We start from the raw sequence: 25,618 nt of genomic DNA, 5'->3' as shown, positions 1-25,618 counted from the left end.
TAGTGTAAGAATTTGGGACAACAGGAGAAAATCAATGATGAGGAAGTTTGATGAAGGAATTTTTCTACATGATATAAAAACTTAAGCTTTCCATGGGGTTCTGGATAAGATGACCAGGGAGAGGTAATTTTTGATGAATTTTGTGGCAGGAGAAGAAAGGCAAAGATTAGATTAAAGCTGTGAGAAAGTTTCCTTTTTTTGGAGGCACATGGCCCCTTTTATAGTCTATCAATGAATGGACCTATATTTGTAGAAGTTGCTTATATCATCAAAATAGATTTTCTATACCAGAGCAACAAAATGCAGCAGACTCATCCCAGGTTTGTTTGCTTTTGTGTCCGCCAGCTTGAGCAGTGACGACAGTTTAAATCCAACAGCATTGCCAGCATAACCTCCCTAAAAAGAAACAATTTGCAAAAGAGCAAATGAGAAGCTGAGGCATGACATCAGAGCACTGCAAAACTAACAAGGAAGTACGGTCCATCAGCCATCTCCCTTTGGGATGTCACTTACCGCATTCATAATATTCCCAGCCTGAAGGACCAAGTGCAATATGGAATGCAGTTCCTCACAAGTCATTAACTCTGTAAGGAACAAGAAAACTGCTGTCTAACAATTGTTTGTTTAGAAATATAGTCAGTTACCAAGCTCCTCTTCATCTGGAGCTTTTTTTTTTTCTTTAAATTTGACAAGAAACTACAATAAACTGAAGAGGTCGTGGGAAAGATAATGGTACTATATAATTGCAATTCACAAGCACAACTGACAAACCTCAAGTGTATGTTCAGACTTTAACTTAGCAAGTGTGGTATTTCCAAGGCAACCTCCAGCAGCTAAGGAAACATTTGGGGCCTAATCCTGCAGTGTGCTAAGTGTCTCATGCAAGTGGTTAAGTATCCTCACCACCTACTAATTATTCCAGTGTGAGGTAAGTGTTCTGCACCCTGCAGGATCCATTTGCCATCTGCCAGGATTGGGCTTTTGAACAATTACTCTTTTTTTAGGAGACTTGGCCATAAGGCCTGAAAAGATAAGAGGCAATGTTTAAATTTTCCTTGCTTATCCCACTCCCACTATGAATCATCATTTTATTTCTGTACGATCACCAACTCAGAGCAACATTTATTTTACTTGTCATATCAAAGATGATTTAGCACAAAGTTATATTCAGTGTGACAAAGAGTCAAATGGAATAAAATGGCATTTTTAAGTTTTCCCATCACACAAGCCTGGTTTGCACATATGTTCATTTCTTTGCAAAATGCACAGTAGTGTTCTATCTCAATTCATACACATTTTCACTCAGCCACATAAGAGCAAAAGAAAAACTTATGTGCAAATTAATATATGTGCACCAGAGGGATTGCCTTAGAAATAAGATGTGGAAATTCAAAACTGCAGAGTTAATAAATGTGGCACAGCAAACCAAGTGACTCCAAATTTGCAAGTACCCATACGGCAAGAAAATCACCATGAATTAATGTGAGGTACTATAAGTAACACTAATGAACAAAATAAAAGGTGGAATCCTTTTGATTGCAGTGTAAATACTTCAGAACACTATTTTTCTTCCAACTCCACATTCTATAATTTACCCTGCATTCAGCTCCTCAACACAATACAGTAATCAATATTTTGGAAGCCCATAGCCCTTGTACATTCGTATTTCAATACTGGCAGCCTGAAAACATAGAAATTATTAAATAATGTTTGATCTAACATGCTATAGGTGAGGAAGCAAGTAGGGAGAAAAAGGGGCAAATAAATAAGAGGACAGCAAATTTCACAAGGCCAAGAGGAGAAGACTGAACTAAAGAAGACTAAAGACTTCACACAGTAAGAGCCTGCTCTGCATCACTGTGACATACACTCATCTGCAGGCTAGATGAGGATCCACCAGGCTGTTTAGACCATCCTAACCCTTAGTGATTATCAGCATTAGAACTGAAGTAGATATTCTCTCAGTTTAATTACAGGAAAGAAACCTAGGAGACAGCAACAGAAAAGGAGACATAATTCCTAAACAACTTCAGGCTATCAACAAACCCTGAAGTGAAAAGACCAAATGATGAACAGCACATGACAAAGTGGACTGAACACAGGGAAGGCCCAGTCAGTCATTTGCATGGCTGGCCTGATGCAGGAGTTGGAGACCAAAGTGTCTCCTCTCTGGAGGGAATTAATTCACAGGTTTTTTTACATATGTCTTGGGTGAAGGACACGAAGGACATTAAGGCGTGGCTGCTTTTATACATAAAATATTCCCTCACATACGGCTGTTGCTCAAAACACAAAGAACAATTATTTGAAATAGATCCTAATAGAAGGCTAAACTCAGACCTAATTCTAAGGTACTGCACACTTTCCTGAGTCAAGGACAAGTTCAATCCTCACTGGTGGGAAAAGGCTTTTTTTCCTTTTGCTTTCACTTGAAAGGACTGTTCTAATCACCAGCACTCCTAGTTGAATATTTTACTTACTGCACCTTTTTATACCACTAGAAGCAGTCTAAGCAGTGATCTAGTAGCCTGTCAAAAATTTCCAACATGAAATAGGAATTTCATATTGAGGAATAGGACCAGGAGGCACTCGAGATACTGTAAAGCATTAATGTTTAACTGAAACCAGGAAGTCAACTATTTTCCTGCAGAGTAGAAGACAGTACATTACCTTACAAATAAGCAGCTGCAGCAGTTCAAAACTTGTGAAATGTAAAGAACTAAACAGGTATGTAGAGAAACAGAAAAGAAAAACAGAAAGCAAAGGAATAGCAACAGTATTCTCTACAATAAACATTTTAACCTATCAATTCTGCCACCTCAAAAGGAAACGGCCTAGAGAAATCTAGAAAATACAGTCATTTTTTTCTATGGATCTCTGAAAGAAGGAGCAGAAAGGTATAACAACCACATTCCAACAGAGGGAGAGCAGTGCAGGAATGAGCAAACTGTACTCAAAAGCTGACATCCTAATTTAGTCATGGACACCTCTGCTTTTGTCAGTTTAGAATACATTACTTAGAGGCTTTGAACATGAATTTTATGCTGGTGTATCCAAAGTCTGCAGATTTTTGATTTTGGAAGCAAAGATCCACCAGGCACACCCTGATGGCATTTGTCAGTGGGGAGTTAGCTTCCTTTTAATAGCTAAGGTACCTGAAATTCAAGCTCTGGTCTTCGTAATGCAGACTAATTAACATGCTAACAAAAACAAGAGTATTAGGCATGTCCCAACATATTTAATTACCTTTTGTTGCCCGTCTTATAATTTTCATGTCATCCTGTAGAGAAGCACAGGAGGGTGAGAACTCCCTCTCCAACACCATGGCTTCAATCCTAAGAGCATAGCTGGAGTACACAAACAGGTTTAGAACTGACAGCCAAAAAAGAATACTTATTATAAACAGAACAAACCAACTATCTCCTTACTTTGGCACCTGGATTAGTAAATACATGAAGAAATCAGCTTGAGACAGTTTTGATACATCTCCATCAAAGGCTTTTAATTTCTTTACCTAGAAAAGAGAAAAAAAAAAACCAAAAAAAACACTAGCAAAGAATTTTATCAAAGATCAAGATTAACTTGACTTTGGAAGGCAACACCTTGAAAAGCAGTAAATTTAAATGAAGGCATTGGAAAGTCCACCCAGTGACTGAATGGCTTCACTGTCCCAAGATACTGTAATTTGCACACACCCCAACCACAAAAAATAATTTTAAAAAGAATGTCACTCTTCTCCGAAAAAACTAGCTACACTGAAATTCAGCAGCAGAAACCATGATGCCACCATTCTGATTGGTGATTCTTACTTCTGACCAATGATTGTTTTTATCACTACGTTTAGCATACTGATGATGATCTGAAAAATGACCCTCAACTCTTCAACAACTGTGAGGTACACTTGGGCATAGTTTCTGTGTCCAAAATATCCAGCATAGGGACTGCCTAGATCTTGTTGACACAACACAACTAAACTTTAGTTATGGGTTTTTTTCAAGATGATTGAACCATTTACCCCAAAATGCTCCTAAAGGGTAAACTTCATGATCTTGAGTTTATACTTTTTTCACCCATATGAAATATTTTAAAGATAGATGCAATCGTGCATTTTAAGTAATTTGTTGTCAGTACTCTCAGAACTCTGAGGACACCATTTACATGCAAAGGAAATACCACTGCATTAATTTTTTCGATCTTCCTTCCCAGCTCCACCAAAATCCATATATTTGCATGATCTGGAAGCCACTGATCCACCCACATACTTACTATTTGTTTATATAGAAGAACTGAAAAATACATGCACATATGTTTAAGCGTAACTGGAATTTCTTCCACATCTTCCAACACAACAACTGAGTCCAAAAGCAGAGCTCACTCTCAGTTACCCTGTTTCTTCCTTCGACCAACAAGTTCACACCCAGCAGCAGTTGCATGTTTCCACTGATTTATACACTAGCTCATCATCCTTTGTGTGACATCACACTTCAAGCCCATTCACAAGCACATTTACACAGATGGTCTTCAGTTTTAGAAAGCTTATTAAGCTATTGGACAGAGGCCACTGCACCAGGGCATCAATAGTTACCTCACTGCCATGATTTAGCAAGATACCCACAGGGTTTTTTTAAAGAATCAGCCTACAAATTAATCACTTCAGTTATTTTTCTGCTTTGACAGCAAAAAAGCAACTGACCTGTAGCAATAGACAAGTAATATGCTACGCCAAATCAGGATTCTTTTAACAGCTTTTTTTCTGCTTTATTCCCATTTTTTTTCCACAACATAAAATATAGAAATGTTGAGAACACATTAAGAAAGAGAAAAACAAGTTAAACACAGAATGGAAAAGAATTCCTTTTTGAATTAAAAAATGGTTCAACAAACAAATGAACAGGAAAAAAACCTTGCAAAAACTTATGATCAAGAGACCTCTAATCAGAGAGCATTTTTTACTCAGGCTATCTAGCTTCATTTCCTAACACTGCCATCACCCCCCACTCCCATTTAACTCAAGACACTCAGACAAAATCTCCTTCTAAAGATAAACAGAATATCCATTTTTTTTAGGCCTGAGAAAACTCCTAATTTACTGAGTAATTCAAGAAGTCTGCCAACAAAAAAACAGGAAAGACCAGACTTAACATTCCTGATAATTCTAAGGTGTTAAATGAGCAAGAAACAAACCCAAAATAAACACTTTTTCTACACCATTAAGTGGGGAGTGAGAGATAGTATACTATCTCAGTCTTTAAAGGTGCTCTTTAACCTGGCTTCCCAAAAATAGTGGTCTGCAAGCTAAAAAGCAAAAGCTTGCAAATTCTCCAGCCTCATTTTAGTATCTTGCAAATATCAGAGTTTGACTGAAAAGGACACAGGCATTCAAATATGGGAGAGAGGGAGGAAAGAAAGAAAAGCAGCCCACCAATAAAACCCATGCCACCTCACCAAAATCAGATCATATAAGCCACAGGTTAATTATAGGAAGATGCAATTTGAAAACTTAAATGCTCAAAAAGTGAACAACCAGATCCTGAGATACAGAAATATTAACTTATTCATGCTACAAGTATTATATTTAAATATACTTTCAACAGTAAGTAGCAATCAATATTTTCCATGTGGAATTTCAGTTTTACATACACTGGGTGAAATCCTCCTTCTATCCCACTAGGAAAAATGCCTGGAGTCATACAAGTGAGTACTAAATCCCAGAATTAATTCAGAGGAGCAACATTCCTAAACATGCACAACAGAAGACATTGACAAGGCTGCCTTCTGATGGGTAAGTTGGGGTATGAGTATCACTATGCAAAAGGCTTTTGGCAATAGTCAACCCAGAAGAAAGTCTGTGTAATCAGACTTGAAACAAAGATGTGCCCACCACCTGGTTCCACTTTTCCCAGCCTACCCCCACCTTAACCCCCACTGTCTTCTCCTTAGATATCCCAAACTACCTTTGTAAGAAGCATCAAGGCAGCTCATCCCCGAGAAGCCCAAAACCCAAGGATGGTGGAGAACAGTGACCCATTCCACAAACACACAAAACAGGAACATGACAGAGTTGTAAGGTCCTTTTCACCTGGAATTTAGCAAATACAACCTGCTTCCCCATACATGTCTTAAGTTTTTCACACAGAAAACTAAATCAACTGTTACCTTGGCCTTAGAACAGTAAATAGTTTGGGAAATAACTAAGGTAAAGACAGGACAGCAATTATTCTGTGCTCCCCTTTTTTGTTAAAAATTTCATAATTTAAAAATAATTCTCAGCATGAAGGAAAAAAAAGATGTTACTTGACTTTATCAACACTACCAATAAACTTAAAAAACAACTTCTGAACCCCAAAGTTAAAAACATTACTGGAACATATTTTGGATGCCTGTCATTAACCATTCCAAGCAAGACTATTCAAAATCCCACGGGACTGCCTCTACTCTCTGCTGCCATGTTGTCCAAGTATTTTGGAAAAAAACTGACATTCTCTGATGGCTCCCAGAAATGGGGGTCAAATTCAAATACCAATTGCATCCAGGAGCTGCAAAGAAACCATGGAGATTGACAACAATGTTCACTATTAATTGTGTTAACAGACACAGTAGATAGTAGAACACAAGAGAGCTGAAAATGTGGCTTGTTATAAAATCATAATGAATAACCTTACCACTTCTAGCCTTGACTCCTCTCTTGAAGCACAAAACTTTTCCACAAGAGTAGGCAGCCACATACCAAGATATGGCAATGTAATGTGTATATTCAAGAGAGCTTAATTACATTGTATGCTCAGTTCTATATTACTCAAATTGGGTGCAGAGCAACTAATTTAATTTTTCATTACATTTGTATATGGAATATGCATTTGCACTGTCCATGCATGCCCATGCACACTAAATCTGATTTCAGATACACAAGGTTCTCACATACGTAATTTGCTTAATTTTAAGAACAGTTATGAAACATAGAAAGCATGATCTTTGATTTGACTAGTGAACAATTGCAGTAGAGATGCCCATTGCAAGTATGCCATTATACCTGGCAGACATGAAAGCTACTGTATTCAAGTTCTTAGCAATTTTTAAGCTACCAGTAGCACTTCTAGTGGGATTTTATTTCATGGCCTAAAACAGGTACCTTGCTCGATCTTGTAGCTATGCAGGATCTTTGAAGAAGAGGAACAAACATTTTCTCTGTGGGTTTGGTTCTTCTACTATTATTATTATTTAATATCTCCATACAACTGCAAATATTCAAGACACTAACAAAAATGAGAGTTAAAAAATGCCAATGCCCCAAAAAGCATCACAGTAGAATCCAACTACAAGGGCATGTGGGAAAGCAGCAGATGTATGAGGCAGTGAGGCAGGATGGGGCACAAGCCAGGGCAGTGGCAAACCACTATCAGCAAAGGATAGAAAGAAAGGGAGAAAAACTTGCAGGTAATCATAAAAGGGTAAAAAAGGAAAAGGAGATGAAAGCTCTGAAGGATGGTCAGCCCTATAAAGCACTGGCTGAGGAAAGGAGGGGGCATTTAACTAGAGACATAGTTTGAAAAGGGTAGAGCTGACAGAAACAGTTCCAATAAAGCAGGTGACAGATGAGTTTGAAATCAGAGTACAAGAGCAAAGGACAGGCTTGAGACATTATAAAGGAAGTTAAGACATTGTGTTGATAACCTGGGCGTGCATGTGTGTGGGTGAGCTGATCACCAGTATGATATGCTCTCTTCTGTATGTATTTAAAGTACAAATTCTGGCTATTCTAGCTCGTTAAACACTGGACTCTCTCAACTTTTACCAGTCTGGGCCTGTTGAAGAGTGCAATAATATGCACATAAAAGCAGCTAAAAGCTTCTTCTCTGCTCTCATCAGGATGCCAGTAAATAAAAGCTGTCAGGCATTTCAACAGGGTATCCATTCAGAAACAAGTCAGTATCTTTTCAGAAGTGATACAGCAGAGAGGACCACTGCTTCAGTCAAGGTTCCCTGGAAAAATAACAAACTGAAAAAAGGGATGAAGCAGAGCAGATTCCAAATAGGTGTTTCTTTCTCCTTACAAAACTGCTAAGCACAGTATGGTACAAAGAGCAGGACTTCTAAGAAGGCTTAAACAAAATCAGTGATCTTATCCTACTTGTTGATGTGTTGAGAATTTTTATAAATCTGCTTGGCCTTTTTTCTGACCACTCTATAGAGGCCAGGCCACACATCCACAGATAGTCCTGAGCAAAATGTTGAGCGGAGCCTTGCAGCAAGCTCCATCATGGCCAGCTTCAAGTATTTGTCAAGTTTTTCAAATTAAGCATTTGAAAATACCCAAACATTTTAAGTTGTAGTAAAGACTTCACAGGAGTGCCAGTATTTCAATAATAGTCTTATTCAGTTTGAGAAACAACATTCAGTAAAGTATTTGCCATTTACATGCAAAAATCTCCACCCCTTTGATAGCTGTTGGGATTTTTCATAGAAAACTGCTAGAAAATTAGTAGTAAAGACACCTATTTCTGCATGCAAGTAGAGTTGCCACATTACAATACGGCAAATAGAATAATTTTAAATACAACAGAGGTTAAATGTATTTGTTAGCCTAAGTTTTTAGCCTCCATTGTCAAAAAGCTGGATTACCATCAAGTGCCTGAGATACTATGAACTGAAATGATCTAAAATATGTCACAAATGTCAAACAAGCACATTCAGGTAATGTGACTGGATATCACAACACTTCTGGAGAAGATACAATTGGAGTACAAAGCTGGTGCTTATTCACACCAGGTAAACTGCAAACTTAAACTTTTTAGTAAAAAAAGAAGAAACAAAATAGACCAGAGTTGCCTTTTCTACAGCTATGACCAGGAATGGCACTGCTCTCCCTCCTTTCACTTCTACATACTAAGGATTTATGGTAAAATAAAAAAGAAAAAACAGAAGACAGTTACTTTCACAGTTAGAGAAGGCACTTGGCCCGCATTCCAACTTGCAAGCAACCTGTGCATACAGGCAAATGTGTCTGTAAACACCTGAGCTGCTGCAAAGAGCATACAAAGAGGAACTGCATAAGCCCACCCATGGTTACACCAAGACAGTCTGCCCTGCTATCTGAATAGCTACTAGCCTGAGTGCTTAAGTCTTTGCTCAGAGTAATTCTCAACTCTTACAACAACAAAGCAGGTCTTTAGGAGAACAGGAAGTATTGAAAGGGCAATCCCAGGGAATCCTTGCTGAGGATAGGTGCAACATTGTGCAAGGACAGGCCAATGTGATGACAGCTTGCCAAAGTTATCTCATGTGATATGATAAAAAGAAATTAGGGAGCACTAAACAGAAGAGGGAACAGCAGAGTAACACCACTTCACCTGGTATTTCTAATGGTTCTAGATTATTTGCATGTGGGGCTGTAAGTTTCTGATGCCTTTCCCTCAGCAAATGGTGAGTCACTATTCTAGGAGACAGGTATTCAGACTAGCAGGCAGACAATAAACTAAGAACAAGTAAGGCAACATAGGAGGAGAACAATGAACATACATTCAGGGCAAAAATGGTGAAAAAGAAAAAAAAAAAGCTCTGAGGCTTCTAAAAAAAATGAAGTTTTTAACTGTCTACTCTAAAATTTTAGGAGCCGCTGTAGTAAATGAGTTACTGGACCCACTTACTCCTTGACCCCACCAAGCACGATGACATGAAGGCATGGAAACATTTTTCCACACCAGCAGAAGCATCAGTTCCTTACATTCAGGATTTTCTCCCTGTCTTGTCACCATCATGCAGCTCTCAAGGGAAAAATCCAAAAATGTTGAACAATTACGAGAAGAATAACGAAAAGAAAAGGAGTATTTCCTTTTTCTGATGAATGAAATGAATTCAATACAGACTAACACCTGCACAGTGGAAAGTAGCCTCTCTCCAGCCTTCCCTTGGGAACAGCAACAAATCTCATGTCTGATTTCCCTCATTTTCTAATTCTCTTCTGCATCATAGAATACATTCTATTAATTTCTCAAGAGACTCTTTAAAAGCACTTCTTAAGTTCTCTGGCCCTACTATCTTGATGGACAGTCCTGTTGCCAAATCTGTCATCAAATAAATAAACACACTTTTTCACTCTTAGCACTACCTGTTGGATAGCTAATGCACCTAGCTGAGCATTGCAGACAAAATTGATAAAATTCAACAGCTTACACTGCAATTGTAGCTCAAGGACAACACATTTACATCACATAGACTACACCATGATACTTGTCATAAAATAACAACCAAGACCTAAGCCAGAAAGAGTAAAAGAATAAAAAGTACTTTTCTTTCTGTCTAATTTTCTGACTATACACAGAGTTAACTAGAAGTCACTCTCTTTCTAGTTACTACTCCACTGTTCTCCTCTGTCTGACTTTCAGAGGAAGGAGATAAATTCTGTTTATATAATGAAACACGTACTAAAATGCAAACAAAGAGGGAAGACTGAATGGTTTTCAGGTCCCAGACCTACTGTCACCTATTTTTTTTATGAATTACTTTTCAACTTGTTGGCATCCCCCAACTCTAAGAGATATATTAATCAAGTATACTAATGTAACACAATTTTTACAAGATTCTCTGCAAAGGCAGCCTAATTTAGGGTCATAAATTTGACAGCAAAAGACTGTAACATGTTCTACTGATGACTGGATCCAAGATTTGCAGCTGCACAGAGGAAACAAAGTGCTTTGACAGTATGACCTTGAAGTGGTAAAGTATGTGAGTTGAGGTTGATCTGTATGTGGACCTTAACTTAGCAATTTCCCAAGTTTTAGACACTCACTTTGATGTGAAGCACTCAAGCAATTCTAATGCTAATTTTGTCAGGTTTGAGGTTTACATTTCTCTCACGTACATACAAATGGGTCAGTGCCAATAGTGAGCAGGCAAGGAACTCTCCATCATTAAGCAGGGCTCCCAGGTCAGTTGATGAAGCTTTACATCTCTAATCATGTGAATAGACTTGAAGTTTGGGACTAGGAGGTGGGAAAGCCGCACTTGGATGTTGGTCACATGGTGATCACAGGAACATTGAGAAGGTATTGCTGGTAATTCTCTGCTCTAACAAGTCTCCTTTGAGCACTAAGCCACGTTAACAAATTCTATGGGTGCTGCACATTGGAGCTTCCTTTCTGCCCTATTGAAACCAGGCCCAGGAACAGACCCAGACAAACCAAGCAGGCAGTGAACCAGAAGGCAAAACAGCAGTAGCACAGGGCTACCAATATTCAACTCAGAGACACAGCAATGGGAAAGCATGAGGCAGCTGCCAAAGAAGTGACATTTGTTTGCTTAGAATATACTTCGATTCTGAATTTTCTAACCTCCCTAGAGCAATTATCTGCACAAAGAAAGGTTCCAGACTGTTTATGGGACAAAAGGGATATCATAAAAACAAGAGGTCTTATCAACTCCTTAAAAGCAGGATAAATTACTTGATGTGAAAGGAATGACTACACTGTGACCTCAATACCACAAGTCAAATGAAAATTTGCACTCAGTGGTTCCCTGTTCCCTGGCCCCAGGAAGGCACCGAGATTCCTCTTTTACAGAGCTTCATGTTGGAATCCCAGTCAGCAGAACTCTACAAAAAGTAAGTTCCACATAAAACCATTATTTACCTCCTCTGCTTCCGGTAATAATTTAAGAAATTCATGGAGCAGTTCAGAACCATAGGGCTGACTTCTTCCATGATAAATATCTTCAATGATGGATTCGGCAGACCTTGAAAAAACAATTGAGCACACACATTTCTAAGACTTGCAGGGCGAACAATTACACAGAAAAAACCATGCCTGGGCTACTCAACAGAGTTATAAAGAGGTTGTATCAGTGGATACAGCAGTGTCCACAGCAGCACTGCTCTGACACTGCTTCCAGTGATGCCTTTACTGAAGGGCACCGTTATCAGTGAATACAGACAGCAATGAAACAACTTGCTCTTGAAAAAGTTGCTCACATTGCCCCTTCCTAATTATTTATAACTAGAGGAAACCAGTGAAAGGCAGCTCACAGGCAGTGTTACATGAGGTAAAAGGGCTTCCCTTAACTATACCTGAAAACTCATTTCAACTGGTTAACATCAGCAAACCCTAAATGTTTATTGCCCACTCAAAACTGAACAGATTAGAAAACAAACTATGTCAAATTACTTTTAAGAAAGTAATAAAACTGCATAAAACTGCAAACTCCACAAGGAATAGAGCACAATGTATATATTTTATGAGAACTACAAAGAATTCTTACTTTTTGAATTGTTTGAGAAATATCCCAATGTTCATACTTCGTTTTGCATCCAAAATGGAAACCTGAGAGAGAAAGCAAGAGAGATTAATCTAACAACACCTAAGAAAGCAGCATATAATGCAGATATCACTTCTTAAATTGCTACAGATAACTGTTTGCACCAAATCCCAGGCCAAATAAATATAGAGACTTCTTATCAACAAAGCTCATATAGTACAGAACTAGTTTTTACCAGGGAAATATATAGCACACTCACATCACCTTCTTCCAAGTGAAGCAAAAATTTCCATAGCAACATATAATGAAGGAAGGAGTCAATATTTCTATTTCATTACAAAATAAAACCAAAATAAAAACATTATTCTTGCTTATTTCATTACCCTGCATCTGCAAAATGTTACTTAACAGGTATTACACTGTATTGCATTTGAAGGCCCCAAGGTTAGTGAACACCACACTTCAAAACCCATGTAAATTCAGAGGTTTTGTGACAACTGTGAGGATGTGATTTCTAAGCAGAGGTCAGGTGCATCACTGTTTTAATTCATGCCAACTAACAGCCACACTGGTTCAGAGGAAGATAAGTAGGTTGATCTTGAATCAAATCCTGAAACACATAAGCTGAAATCTGTTTGCTTACCTAGAAGCAAACAGAAATCCATAATAAAAATGGTCTCTCCCAGCTTTGTATTTCAAAGTTGGTTTGCTGTTTCATCTTACATGTACAATTCTGAAAACTAAGCAGAGGGGGAAAGAAAAAAACAGTCCACAATATTTTGCCCAAATTTTGTAAAAAATTTTAAAATCAAAGTGCCTCTTTTATACTACTTTTTCTTCCTGTAACAGCATACAAGTTAAAACCTGAGAGGTTTGCCCTGTGTTAGCAAATTGTGTCCTTAAGGTTAAAATTTCACTACAGCTATTTTGGTGATAACAGCTACAAAAGTCATGAGATTTACAAGGACAAGAGAATTGTTTCACCTTAACAGTTCCACCTGACTGCTACAATAAAAGAGCTCAATACACATAGATGTTCAAGACTACTGTTGGACTTGCATGCTGTTTGTGGTTTTGACAACTGGAAAGGCGTTTTGACCTTTGTGACAGTGCTCAGATTAGAAGCAGATATATAAATGCAACATTGGCATTATCACGAAATTGAATTAGCCTGCAGTCAGCTGGTGACAGTGAAAATATAGGGATGATTAATGGGCTATCCTCAACATACACCCAGGAGACAGCCTCTTCGTCTGCTGGAAATAGTGAGTCATATTGAAAAGTTTTCTGAAATTCTGGAATTTCCTCTCTTCTGAAAACAGTGAAGACTAGAAAACACAGGAAATATCAGCATATTAGTCTTAATTAGAAGATTGGTAGCCCAAAGCCCTTCAGTTTCAGCATATGCAGAGATAAGGGGACAGACTGTGGTTTATTCTCCTGTTATCTTAAGAGTTGAGAGGCCCCCAACAGATCATTAAGGAAAAGCCCCTTAACGCAGGACAGGTTCACCTATCTCTCCCCCTGCAGTATCTAATCTTTTTCAAATGTTTTACTGCAAGGACCTCTCACTGACCTCTCTAACTGTAGCTCCAGTCTCCAGTTGCTCCAGACACCCCTAATTCTCAAATTTCTCTGTACTAGTTTAAGCCTATAAGCTTTACCATCATTTGGCTTTTGGTTTGTTTGGGTTTTTAAGGCATATTCAGAGTTAATCTTGTGTACATTTTTAAAATCACAGTCGGTAACTGTTACAAGGAGACTGATCATCAGCTGAGTAAACCTTTGTTTTCCATGGCACAACACAGATTTACAGTACAACTTCAAACAAATTACATATTTATTTTTTTTTAAATATCTTCCCTTGAAGAAAAACAACAAATGTGAACATATACAGCTGCATTTGTCTTATCAGCACAACAAAAAAATGTCACAGCTGCTCTTAAGTACCAGGATTTTACATACACTTCTTGCTCCGTATATTACTGTATCCTATTTTTTCTCTGATTTCTTGATTAACCACAGAATCAGAACAAGTCTCACTTTTTGGTCACTCTTTTCTTGGTGTCTATTCAAACTTATCAGAAGTGTTTGAAACTGCTGTCATTACATAATTACCTTCAAGGATTTTCTAGATGGGAGCACAAGGAGGAGAAAAAAGGAACCTGGCAGATACTCCATAAATACCAGTTCCTACTCCTTGCATACTTATACACTACCTCCCATCTCACTTTCAGTTGCATATTAGATTCATAACCTCAGCCTGAACATCTGTTCACAGTGTCTGCTCTTCTCCACCGAGATTTCATTTGATTTTGCTCATGCAGAGCACTCTCTGCTGTTGCTTTTCACCCTTTGAACATTACCACAGCTTTTTCTAAATTCTGCTCAGTCTGCTCCTGTCTTCTGTTCACACACACTGTCAACACTGCTGCCGGCACAGCACGTTTCAGGTCTCTGTTTGCCACCCAAAGAGGTTTTGAAGTGCTGTCCACCAGTAATACCCCTGGACATCCGTAACTCAAAAGTTACACTGGACTGTAACTGAGAATAGGGAACCTATTCCTAGTCCTGCTGGGATTCTCTGTAGCAAAAAAAAAAAATAAAAAATCCCTCTCATACGGTTTCTTATGATTTACTTTAGATTAAATCAGGAGAGTGTTCTCAATTCTCATCCTTTACTCTCTGAAACTGGAAATACTACGAATCTCTCAGATACTTTCCACGATCTCTACACCTGCACTTTTCAAGCCCATGCAAAAACATCACAGGTCACACATACTTGCAACCTCTGCTCTATAAAACAGTGCAATCTCTAAACCAAGGACAGCAATTCACTCATGAATCCACTTTCCATCACCAGAGTATTCAACCCAGCATATTTCCAAAATCTGTAGCAGGCACAGATCACACAGTAACAGGCCTCAGTTTGACAGATGTTAATCCACCACAGAAATATTCAGTTTTCAAGGTACTATGTGAAGGGGAAAATTAGCCTGAGTACCATGGTGAAGTTGTGTTGATGGTAAGATGATATCTACTCCTGACCCCCATCACAAATTTGCAATCAATACAAAAGATTCAGAGAAGTGCTCTGGGAGACACAAAAAGACCCACATCAAAACTGACTTTGTAGTGGCTGGAGCAATGCAACAGGAGCTTCTTGCCATGAAATCATCAATGAGGAAGAGAAACACAACAAAGCAGATTTATAACAGATTAGTAAAACAAAACATTGTAGGTTTTCTTTGCCTAAGAACAATGGGGTTTCACATGGTGGGATACAGTTTACAAATTATAGAAGCATGGAACAAGCCTGGTGGCTCAGGCTTGGTGCTGAAGGTTAGGAAGGATATAAATAACTTCCTGTTCCAACTTCCATTTCACATTACAACACACACTAACCATCACTCCATGCCTGGAGTCACGGTGCAGCAGAGCAAACCTAGCAGCTTACTAAAGGGCTGTCCCCACTCCGTGTCATCCTCCCATGTCATGTTCCTAGCATGCTCTTTCCCTTAGGCAGGCACTGGTACTCATCTCATCTGGTTCTTGCTGTTAGTTCTTCCCTGGATTAACAGGTTGATTCAGCTCTCAAGGAGGTGGAATGAGCGTCAGAGCCAGCACGGGATAAACAGAGAGGGTATGTCTAGGAGAGGGGGCAAGAGACATCTTGTTCAATCCTTCCACCTTCCTTCTCTCTCCTCCTCTCACTGCCCCCTTGCACAGGTTCTGGAATTCACTGCATCCTTCTGCAAAGTCATCAAAACTCACTAGAAGAGCAGAAACTATTCCAGTAGGAAACAAATGAAGAACCCCACAGCACTCTGCTGAGCTGCTTCCTTCAAGATGTTTACAGAGGGTGCAATAAGTGTACTACATTATCCAGATTCTGTCAGGTGGGGTGAGGTGAGACAGGAGCAGAGGCACAGTTTGAAGGAGAAAGCAAGACCAGTTCCTTTGGCTGACAAGAAGGTGTTCTGACCACTCCACTGCCAGGCTAACTCTAGCCTGGCTGAGTGCCTGCTGTGCCACACTAGGACACCCCTGAAGGATGGGGAAAGTAAATTGGCATGTAAACTTAACCTTGCACCCCCTATTTTTCAGAGACTCAAATTACATGGAACCATAGGGCAAATGAAGCCTTTAGTCAAGGAAACATGTTAATTAATCTCCTAAGGGCTTGGTGAGGGATTGTTTACAAAAAGGAAAGCATTTGCTGTAGGAGTTTGACTCAAGCCTCAAAAGGGACTTCTGTTATAACGATGATGTTACATCTAAACATATAAATCACTGTATAAATCACTGTCAAATGAGGAATTAAAAGGACACGCAGTGTTGTAAGCTCCTACATGTGTAGAACTTTTACCAAAACGGCTCATGATTTCATAATCAACAGTGATCAAACAGTGATCAACAAAGGTATGAAACCCCAAATCTCCTCCACAATCTCGGGGCAGTGGCCTCAACTCTGGCTGAAGAGTAACCCTCCACCACTTCCACCAAAGCTACACCACTGCACCAAGAGGGACCCCATAGGGACAATAGGGCACTCTCTGGCCATGCACTTCTGTACAGCACTTCAGACACATGCTGCTTTTTTCAGGTTTGGATCTAAGTAAAAGTTGAGTTTATGCACTTGAAGTTGTCTTGAAAATTCATTGCCTATATACTATGCCAACTAAGCTAATTCCATTATGTAAACTTCAAAGAACATTTTTCATTGCTAGACCATAAAGCACTGTCGAAAATCAGCTCTGTTTTACACAGAAGGAACAGAGCTACTGAAACACAAAATGTTTTGCCCACCTGCCCCTGGCTGGCCACCAACACGGCCACACACAGAGCTAGAGCTCCCTCAGCCCCACGCTAACATGCTCTCCACAAGGTCACACTGATTCTGCACCCCCAGCTCCTGTCAGCCTCCGTAGGTTTCACCAGAGTGAGCTAAGGATAACCACCCCACATTGAAACAATGGATGGCAGCCAGCAGAGTCACAAACAAGGCCTCTGCTCCCACCTCCAGCCCCTTGCTGAACCATGCCTACAGCAGGGTGAAGCACGTGAGCTGTCGCGCGTCTGTGCTTCCGCACTTCCAATAACACACGGCTCCTCAGGATTATCTCCTTCCCTCCTTGCTAAGCAGATAGGACTGCAAAGTCCATTAACACATAAGAAATTGCTCACCACTGACACACTGCTGCAGCATGCTTGACAAAGCTTAGCGAGTGAGCGGGACATTTTGTCACTTAAGTGGCATCACTCGGAAGCAAGTCCTGTTGCCTCACCACCTGCCACGTGCAAAGTCACCATGAACCAGGGAGCACAGGCAGCAAGCAGTGCAAATGCACTGAACCACCATATCGGCTCCAAACAGATGCACAAAACCCACAACTTTCAGCAAGGCAAGGTTTTGTTTCCAAGGCATTGTATCCTGGAGAATCCCTGGTTTTGCAGGCCTCTGATTTTAATCTCTAGCACTGTATGAGTTCTGGAGCACACTGGGATTTTCTCTGACCTAGCTATTGCACACTATGGGCCACATTCAGTTTCCAAAACTTACTGTAATATTTACTAGAACTAGATTTTTATTACACAGCAGTCCTGAAAGGGGGAGCTTCTGAGGAAATGCAGGAGGCCAGAGCTCTGTACACCTGTACTCTGCACAGGAAGTCCACTCACTGTACTCCTGATTCAAAGATGAACATAGCCTGAAAACAGCGCAGAGGTTAATGACTACCTCTGATGATGGCCCCAATTACTACTTCCCAATGTCAGGGCTTCAGAGCCTACATTACACATGTCTTTTTAAACCTTGAATTTCAATATGTACAACATGCATGCTATCAGTGCATTGGTTTCTCATCTTGTCGCTTCTGATCTTGTTTTGACATCTCCTGAATCCTGCAAGATATCAGCAACTTCATGTCCTTATTTTCTCACTAAAAATTGATGTGTTGTTACATCTCTTAACCCCATGCCCTATGTATTTTGTTTACAAGCTAACACGTATGTAGACACACACTAGTGATTAAATCTGCATTTCAGCCCTCCAATTACTTCAGAGAAAGATCACTTGAGACAATTCAATTCAGGCTTCACAAAGAGGCTGTCTATAAATGAGGATTTAAGAACTAGAAAAGCTACTTATCAGTTCCCTGGAGAGCGTCTGAACCTGAGAGCACTCAGTACAAAACACTCCTTACCACCAGAACAGAAATCAATGGCAATCTTGGGACCTTCTTGGAAGGCTATCTTCACATCCAGAAAAAACAGGGAAGGTGAAGTAAAGTTTTTCTTAGCAGGAAAGTCATGTTTATGAAAGTGGAAACTTTAAAATTACCAAATAACAAATACTCTTAATCACTATATTATGTTCTATATCCTTGCTGCCCTACTGGCACTTCCCTTCTTGACAGGGACTCTAGGATACTGTGGACATGTACAGCATTAACCCCTGCAAACAGGGGTCTCTTCTCTCCTGCCTGGTACATGTTTGCATGTACAACATCTTGTTTGCATCACACACATAGAGGAAGAGTTGAAGAGACAATACAGTTGTGCTCCACACTGGAAACTCATGGGCTATCTAACATGAGTAAATCCAGATGCTTTCAGCTCCCTCCACTTATTCATATTTATTTTAACAGGTGATCAAATCACAGCACTTAGCAAGTTAAAATAATAAAACACAGTTAGCTCTTTGAAAAACAAATATGTGCCACTAAGAACAAAGAGTTTGTGTTTCCCATCATTCCCCTCTCCTTCGAATCAAGACAAATTTGCCGTAAGGATGAAACATGACAGAAAAAGAGAAAAAGGCGAGGCAGAATTTACATCAACTCCTACAGCATTATGTAAAAAAAGAGGTTTTTACTTTAATTCTTACCTCCTCTTTAGTCTCTTTAAACGAAGACTTTAAAGATCGGTTTCGGGAGTCCTGAGGTTTGGCTTCTTCCTGCTGCCCAAAAAGTTCCTCAATTGTCTTCGTATCAATTTGATACTGTGGTCTTGCAGCAATTGTCCAGATATTGTTTTTACCACGGACTTGTTCTTCGGGGATAGTTTTCCAGAAAAAGCTCCGCATTCGTTTTTTTTTGCTGTGGCTGTCGTGGCCATTTACCAGCTGAGGAGGCAGAGGTATGCTGGGGCCAGGCAGTGGAGGAGGGGGTGGTGGTGGGGGCGGCATTCCCGGGGGGAGCGGAGGGGCTGGGGGAGCCCCTGTGAGGGGACATGGCGCAGGGGGTGGTGATGCTGCAGGCTGAGAAAGGTGAGGCTCTGTCGTCGTATCCTCGCTCATTAATCCCGTTGCAACTGGAATAGCCCCATTTTCCTTATCATTGACCAAGGAGAGACAATTCATAACATGCATTTTACAGCCTCCCCGAAGGGGAGAGTGTTACTTCCTTGGATGGGTTTGAAACATTGAACAGTCAGCGCGGCAGCCGCTGGGATCACGCTGGGATCAAACCCTATCTGCCAGCAGCGGCAGCACAAGAGGGGACTGTACCATCTCCACAACCTGTGACAAAGGACAACAGGGACACTCAGGTCACAGACATCGGACATCATCCCTCGCACTGAAAAGACACCAGAACTAAGGTACAACAACTAGTAAGTTTTCAATCCAGAAGGGAAATTCAGTGAATCAAAAGTCCTTCACAGAGAAATTGTTTAACATTTATCCACACCACTCAACGTTACAAACAGCTTCAGGTGCTTAGATTTCAAGAACATATACAAAAACAAGAATACCTCTAAATCACCCAAAATAGATATCAAAACAACCTATTAATCTCCATTCAGTGCAATTTTGTAAGAGAATATATTTATCTCAAATTATTAAAACAAATATTATTCCACTGCTAATTTCTGATACGCTTTTAAAGCTGACTGCACACAGTACTATCATACTGGATTAACTGCACCAAACAGACCCTTTTTGAATCCTCTAAACTCACGGTTCAAATCCAAACTGCGTTATAATAGTTAAAAATGTGCTGATGATTTAACAGTCTAGCCTAGTGCACTACTTCTTTTGCCTTTGTATTATCTCAGACAATTGTCAATAAGGGCAAAAAGAGTGTGCAGTCCCTAAAGTCTCTGCGTTCACTGAGCATGAACTTCAAACTATTACTGGTCTGGCTGCACTATCTCCCAAAATACACTCAGAAAAATGACCACAGTTTGATTAAGCTGTCCTTCATAATTTACTTCAGCACCTAGGTTCATAGTGCCAGCTCAACAACAGAGAGAGAGAAAAGACAGTGAAGCTGGCAGGAACGTCAGGACCCTACACATCTTAAGCATTGCACATAAGCAAAGCTTTAAAGACTTTGAGAAGTTTTTATCTCTAGATTATCTCATAAAACAACAGGAATCACAATGGGTTTTAGCACTTTTCTTATACTGTCCCCTTCTAAATAAAAATGCTGTTATTAGAAGCAAACCACGACTTCCACAAACCCCACACTTTTGATAAGCCAAATCTATTGAAACAGATTTAATTCGTAAGTCTCAGACAAAACAAATTAAAGTGTTTCAAATACATACCAATGAGGAATCTCATGATTTTATGGAAATTTGGAAGCTATCTCAAAAAAAAAGATTTGGGAATTTATAAGAAAAAATTTTAAAAATTCAAAGATGCCACACAATACAAACTTTGATAGGAGACAGCCCCTGAGCAAAACTCCATCTCAGGAAAATGCAACATAAAAAGCTCAAGTCATGCACTGGCACAAGAACAACATCAAATCAGAAATTTGGCACTGACTTAGTGGTATGCCTCCTCAGCAGGTTTCACATGGGGCTTATAGCAACCCGGATCAATTTGACATTGTATAAGAGTGATGAAAAAAGGTCACTATTTTTGCCAGAGATCCATCACTAAACTGTACATGAACAAACAGACCCAAGTCACAGAAACAAGCCTTAGGGCAAATTCTCTCTTTGTCTGCAAGGACTCAGCCACTCACAGCTTCACTGAAATCAATGGAAAACAACACAAAATCATCCACTGTACCTTTTCTTCTCAAAACCTTGCTCAGGTAGCAATGAACTCCTGCTTCAGATTTTCTAATCTCACACCTTACGTTATCCAGGTGTTTACAGGAATAGAGAACATACATAAAAACCTGTATGAGACTTAAATCACTGGCATGATGGAAAATATTTTAATGGCATGGTAAAAAGGAGAGAAGCTACAAAGAAAGTGGATCAGGATAGAGTGTTTCAAATTTAAGTCAGCATTAATACCCAGCTGCTATTACAGGGCTCTGTATGTTCACGCCTCTCCTCCCAAATTCATGATCATAGAAGCAGAGAGGCATAAAAAAGCAGGTGCAAGGTGGTGGAAAGAGATTAACCACTCAAAGCAATTAAGTGTTGCATTAATTTAAAGAAATACTCAACTAGGAAAAACACTTTTCCTCCCTACTACTTATTTAAAAATGAAAAATGTATTAGCTAGTTTTTCCACCATCACAAAGCAGTATTCAACATTATTATTTTCTAACTTGGGTTCCCACACATTCACAAAAAAAAAAAAGAAAAAAAAAAAGAGACACAGACAGACTGACCGACCATACCCCAGGCAACATTCAAGAACCTAATTTTGAGACTTTCAATAAATCCATATGCTTTTGGAAAAACAGGATCAAATCCTAATGGAACAGAGTTGTAGGAGATGAATCATCAGAGTCCCAGCGCTAACACACAGGAGAGGAAAAGGACTGATCTCAGACCTGAGCACTTCTGAGCTAGACAAGGGACACTCCTAGTGAAAGGAGTGGAGAAGGCACGGGGAAGAAAACATCCCAACCTAGATGTAAAGATAGATAGAACAGGAAAAACTGTTTTCAATCCAATGAGCCCTGTGCTGCTTTAGATGAGGTAACAGCCAGAACCAGGAAAGGGGAGGAATCAGCATTTGGAAGGAAGGCATGAAAGGAAAGGCACAGCATAAAGGCTGGCATTCAGCTTTGTTTTCTGACAGGTAAGCAAGATCCAGGCGACAGAGGTCACCTGCTTGTAAGAGGATGGCGGTCTCGAGTTACCAAGTACCAGGAGACTGGTCAAAATTCCCTTCTCATGCTGCCTCTCTGGAGGAGCGGCTCAGAGCTGTTCCCAGCGGAGGCTCCCACCACTACCGTGGGTGGGAGAGGAGAGGAGCTGGCAGCCAGGACAGGTTCTGGGCTGCTCGCTGCTATCAGCAGGTGCCTCTGAGCAGGAAGTACAGCAAGAGGAGGTGGGGAACAACACAGCCGTTCCAACTGCGAACTACGGATTACCAAGAGACGCTGGGACTGGGATGCATAATAGAAGCCAAGCAAAATGTTAACTCCTAAGGAGCCTCTCCACACTTTTCAAAGGATTAAAGGGGGGAAAAATAAAATGGACCAAAGAACAAACGTTTAAGATGTTGCAATTATACCTCATTGTTGCGTGTTTGTTATCCAAAACAGCCGGAGAAGCACCAAAGCTCTAAAGTAACATCTTTACTGCACGTTTTAATTGTGTCCATATTTGGCATAAAAGAAATATTTTATTTCTTTGTCTCATTCATTGTTTTAGCCAAGCTAATCTAACTTGGAAATGTAATTTAATATTAGAGGGTAGGGACAACTTTCTCCCCAGGTAAGAGAAACGCTCTAAAGTAATTTGTTTCTTGCAAAAAAGGCAGTTGCCACTGAGACGGACACAGATTGTGTTTGCATACACAAATTAACAGGTGAAGTGCACGACGCACTGAAGGGCATTTCATAATTCATACTGAAAGACATGACTCCCTTTAACTCACACCTTATGCTCTCCCCTGCCCACGTTTCTGTATCAGGCACCCGCCAAGTTCTCATGAGAATAACGCCGAGCCCAACCACAGCATTTGGGTGCCTGTGTCTCAACAACAACCCTACAAAGAGGCAAAGGCATCAACTAGTTGCTGACTGCAGACAGAGAGGCTGCAAACGCCGATAACCAGCCCCGGATCCTGCCAAAACCTGCGGGTTACAAAGAACAGGCAGCTCACGCTACCCAGCGACTTGGCACTTCCCCGCTGAACGCATCCCACAAAAGCCCTGCAGGGCACCGCGTCCCTGCCGCGGGGGCAGCGCCCGGGCCAGGCAGTGCCCTGGCGGGCTCTGGCCGGGGGCTCCAGCCGGCGATTTTCCGTTCGGGTTCCCAGGTGAGGCTCTGGCCCCGCCGCAGGGAAAGGGCTCCCACGGGAGCAGCCCTCAGCCCCACCACCGTGTTCTCCGCCCGGGGCAGGTGCCTGGCTCAGGTGCCCTGTGGGGGCCCTGCAGCCGGGACCACCCGAGACCCTTACTCCGTAATTCCCTTCCACCGACACGGCAGGCCACGGGGCACCGCGGAGGGCGCTGGTGGCTCGGCAGCACCCGGGGTAACACCGCGCCCGCTGCCCTCCGGCTCCCGCCGGACCCCGGCGCCCCGAGACGCGCCCGGCCCGGCGGGAGCGGCCCGGCCCCGCTGTCCCCCGCAGGACGTGGCGGGGACAGCGCTCGCCCCGCCGGAGAAAGCCGGGGAGCCCGGGACAGCGCCCGCCCCGCCGTGCGAGCGGAGCGCAGCGGCGGCAGCGGCTCTCCGGCCGTGGCAGGGGCCGGGCGGGCCCGGGGTCCCGCGACGGGGGGAGCCCGGCTCCCCGAGAGCGCTCTCTCCTCCTCCGCCTCGGGAAGGCGGCGAAGGACCCACGCAGGCGGGCGGCGACCCCCCTGCACCGCCCGGCCGCGCCCCCGGCAGTTCGGAGCCGCCGCCCGGCCCGGGGGTCCCCTCGCCCCCCGCTCACCTCGGCGCCCGCGGGAGCACGCGGCGCAGCCCGCTCCGGTGCCGCCGCCGCCGCTTCCTCCCATCGCGCCCGGCCCGGCCGCGCCGCCGGAGCGCGGGGCGGGGCAGCGCAGGCGCGGCCGGGCGGGGCCGCTGCAGGTGACCGCGGCCGCCCCGGGAGCGGGGCAGCGGGGCTCGATCCCCCGTGCCCGGCCCGTGCCGCCGAAATGCCCGAGCCGGAGGAGAGCGAGCCGCGACCCAGCGCCGGAGCCGCCGCCGCGGCGAACGGAGATGCGCAGTGGCGCCTCCGGGGGCACTGGGTCTAAGCCAGCTCCGGCCGAGCTGATCCATCCATCCACCCATCCATCACTGCCCGCACCCTGTCACTGCACTCACAGCAGCTATTTCTATAGAAACAGGACAGCGGTGCTACCGGCGGAGCGCCCGGCTGGAAGCACCGGGCTCCTCTCCACGAATGAAGCCTTTCGCCCTCTGCCCACGCTCCCGAGCAAGCGCATCCCTCGGTCCACCCGCATCCCTCAGCCGGGCGCTCCCCGCCGGCTCAGCCCCGCAAGCTCGGGGGAAGCAGGCGAGACGGGCCCCTTGTGACTCCAATGCGGACGGTGTGAGAGAAGTGCAGACGAATTTAAGATGTGATCACAGCCCTGGGTTACAGCGCTCCAGGCAGCAGCGCATGTGAGCTGTGGATACCCCAAAGCCAATGTACCATCCACTGATAAGACAGCAAACAAATAGTTCTAAAAAAATTAATCAAGATATATTAAAATATTTTATTAAGAAAATATTTTATCAAGAGATTGAATCCTGTTTCTAAAATAAAACCATTTTCCCAGGAAGAGTAAAGGTGAAGAACCTCACTCAAGTCAATGAATAGCTAGCACACACACCCCAACCCTACTTTTTGCAGAAGGCAAATTCCAAAGGCAGAAACAGAAACTCTTCCTTTCCTGAAAAAGGAGGGAGGGACAAAGAAGAAACATCCCTTCCAGTCTCACTTAAGAAGCCACCAGAGCTTCTGAGCTGAGCACAGGAGAGAGAAAATAACACCTTGGCACAAAACCAGGGATAGGAAGGCAGGGGCAGGAGGACAAAATCGTGTCTTACCTGAGTGTGTAGTGGCTCACCTGTGCTATTTACTCTGCTCAGGTGCTGGAAAGCAGGAACCAGAGGGAGAGTGGAAGATCTGTGGCCTCCTCTGGCCCCAGGCCTGGAGCCCAGACCCATGGTCACTGAGCTTACACCATTCCTGCTCACAGTTCTGCAGCCAGACATCTGACCTACTGGTCTGGCAAAACAGCCTGCTTGAGTCACCCCAATTAAAAAAAATAATATTAGAACAAAAGGAAAATTTAAGGAATATAATGCCGGAACCCAGTTATTTAAGCTGAAAATTCACTGAGTGAATAGAGTTCAACTGCAGTAAAAGGCAATTCCCATCACAGCACACATCTCTGCTTGGCAGGGTTAGCAGCAGCTGGAGAGGACACGCTCAGCTTTGAGCCAGCGTGGACATTCCTCGAGAGTGTCAGGTCAGCCCTGAGGTCATCGGCAAGGAAGCGCTTTGCTGCTT

General features: G+C 42.2%; 1 protein-coding gene across 1 annotated transcript in view; it reads right to left on the bottom strand.

Moving 5' to 3' along the window:
* FHDC1 (FH2 domain containing 1) overlaps positions 1–24,127 on the bottom strand; it is a 36,953-nt gene extending 12,826 nt beyond the window's left edge. The window contains exons 1-8 of the mRNA XM_015625810.3: positions 24,050–24,127; positions 19,136–19,768; positions 12,250–12,311; positions 11,625–11,727; positions 3,429–3,514; positions 3,247–3,347; positions 514–584; positions 289–396 (exon numbers count right to left, since the gene is read on the bottom strand). Coding sequence (XP_015481296.1) covers positions 289–396; positions 514–584; positions 3,247–3,347; positions 3,429–3,514; positions 11,625–11,727; positions 12,250–12,311; positions 19,136–19,618 — 1,014 coding nt within the window. The 5' untranslated portion in view covers positions 19,619–19,768; positions 24,050–24,127. The remainder of the gene's footprint in view (positions 1–288; positions 397–513; positions 585–3,246; positions 3,348–3,428; positions 3,515–11,624; positions 11,728–12,249; positions 12,312–19,135; positions 19,769–24,049) is intronic.
* Between the last annotated feature and the right edge of the window lie 1,491 nt (positions 24,128–25,618).

The sequence above is a fragment of the Parus major genome, chromosome 4 (genome assembly GCF_001522545.3).
Source record: "Parus major isolate Abel chromosome 4, Parus_major1.1, whole genome shotgun sequence".
NCBI lineage: Eukaryota > Metazoa > Chordata > Aves > Passeriformes > Paridae > Parus > Parus major.
The sequence above is the reverse complement of the archived record's forward strand: the minus strand, read 5'-3'. Positions and strand labels throughout refer to the sequence as shown.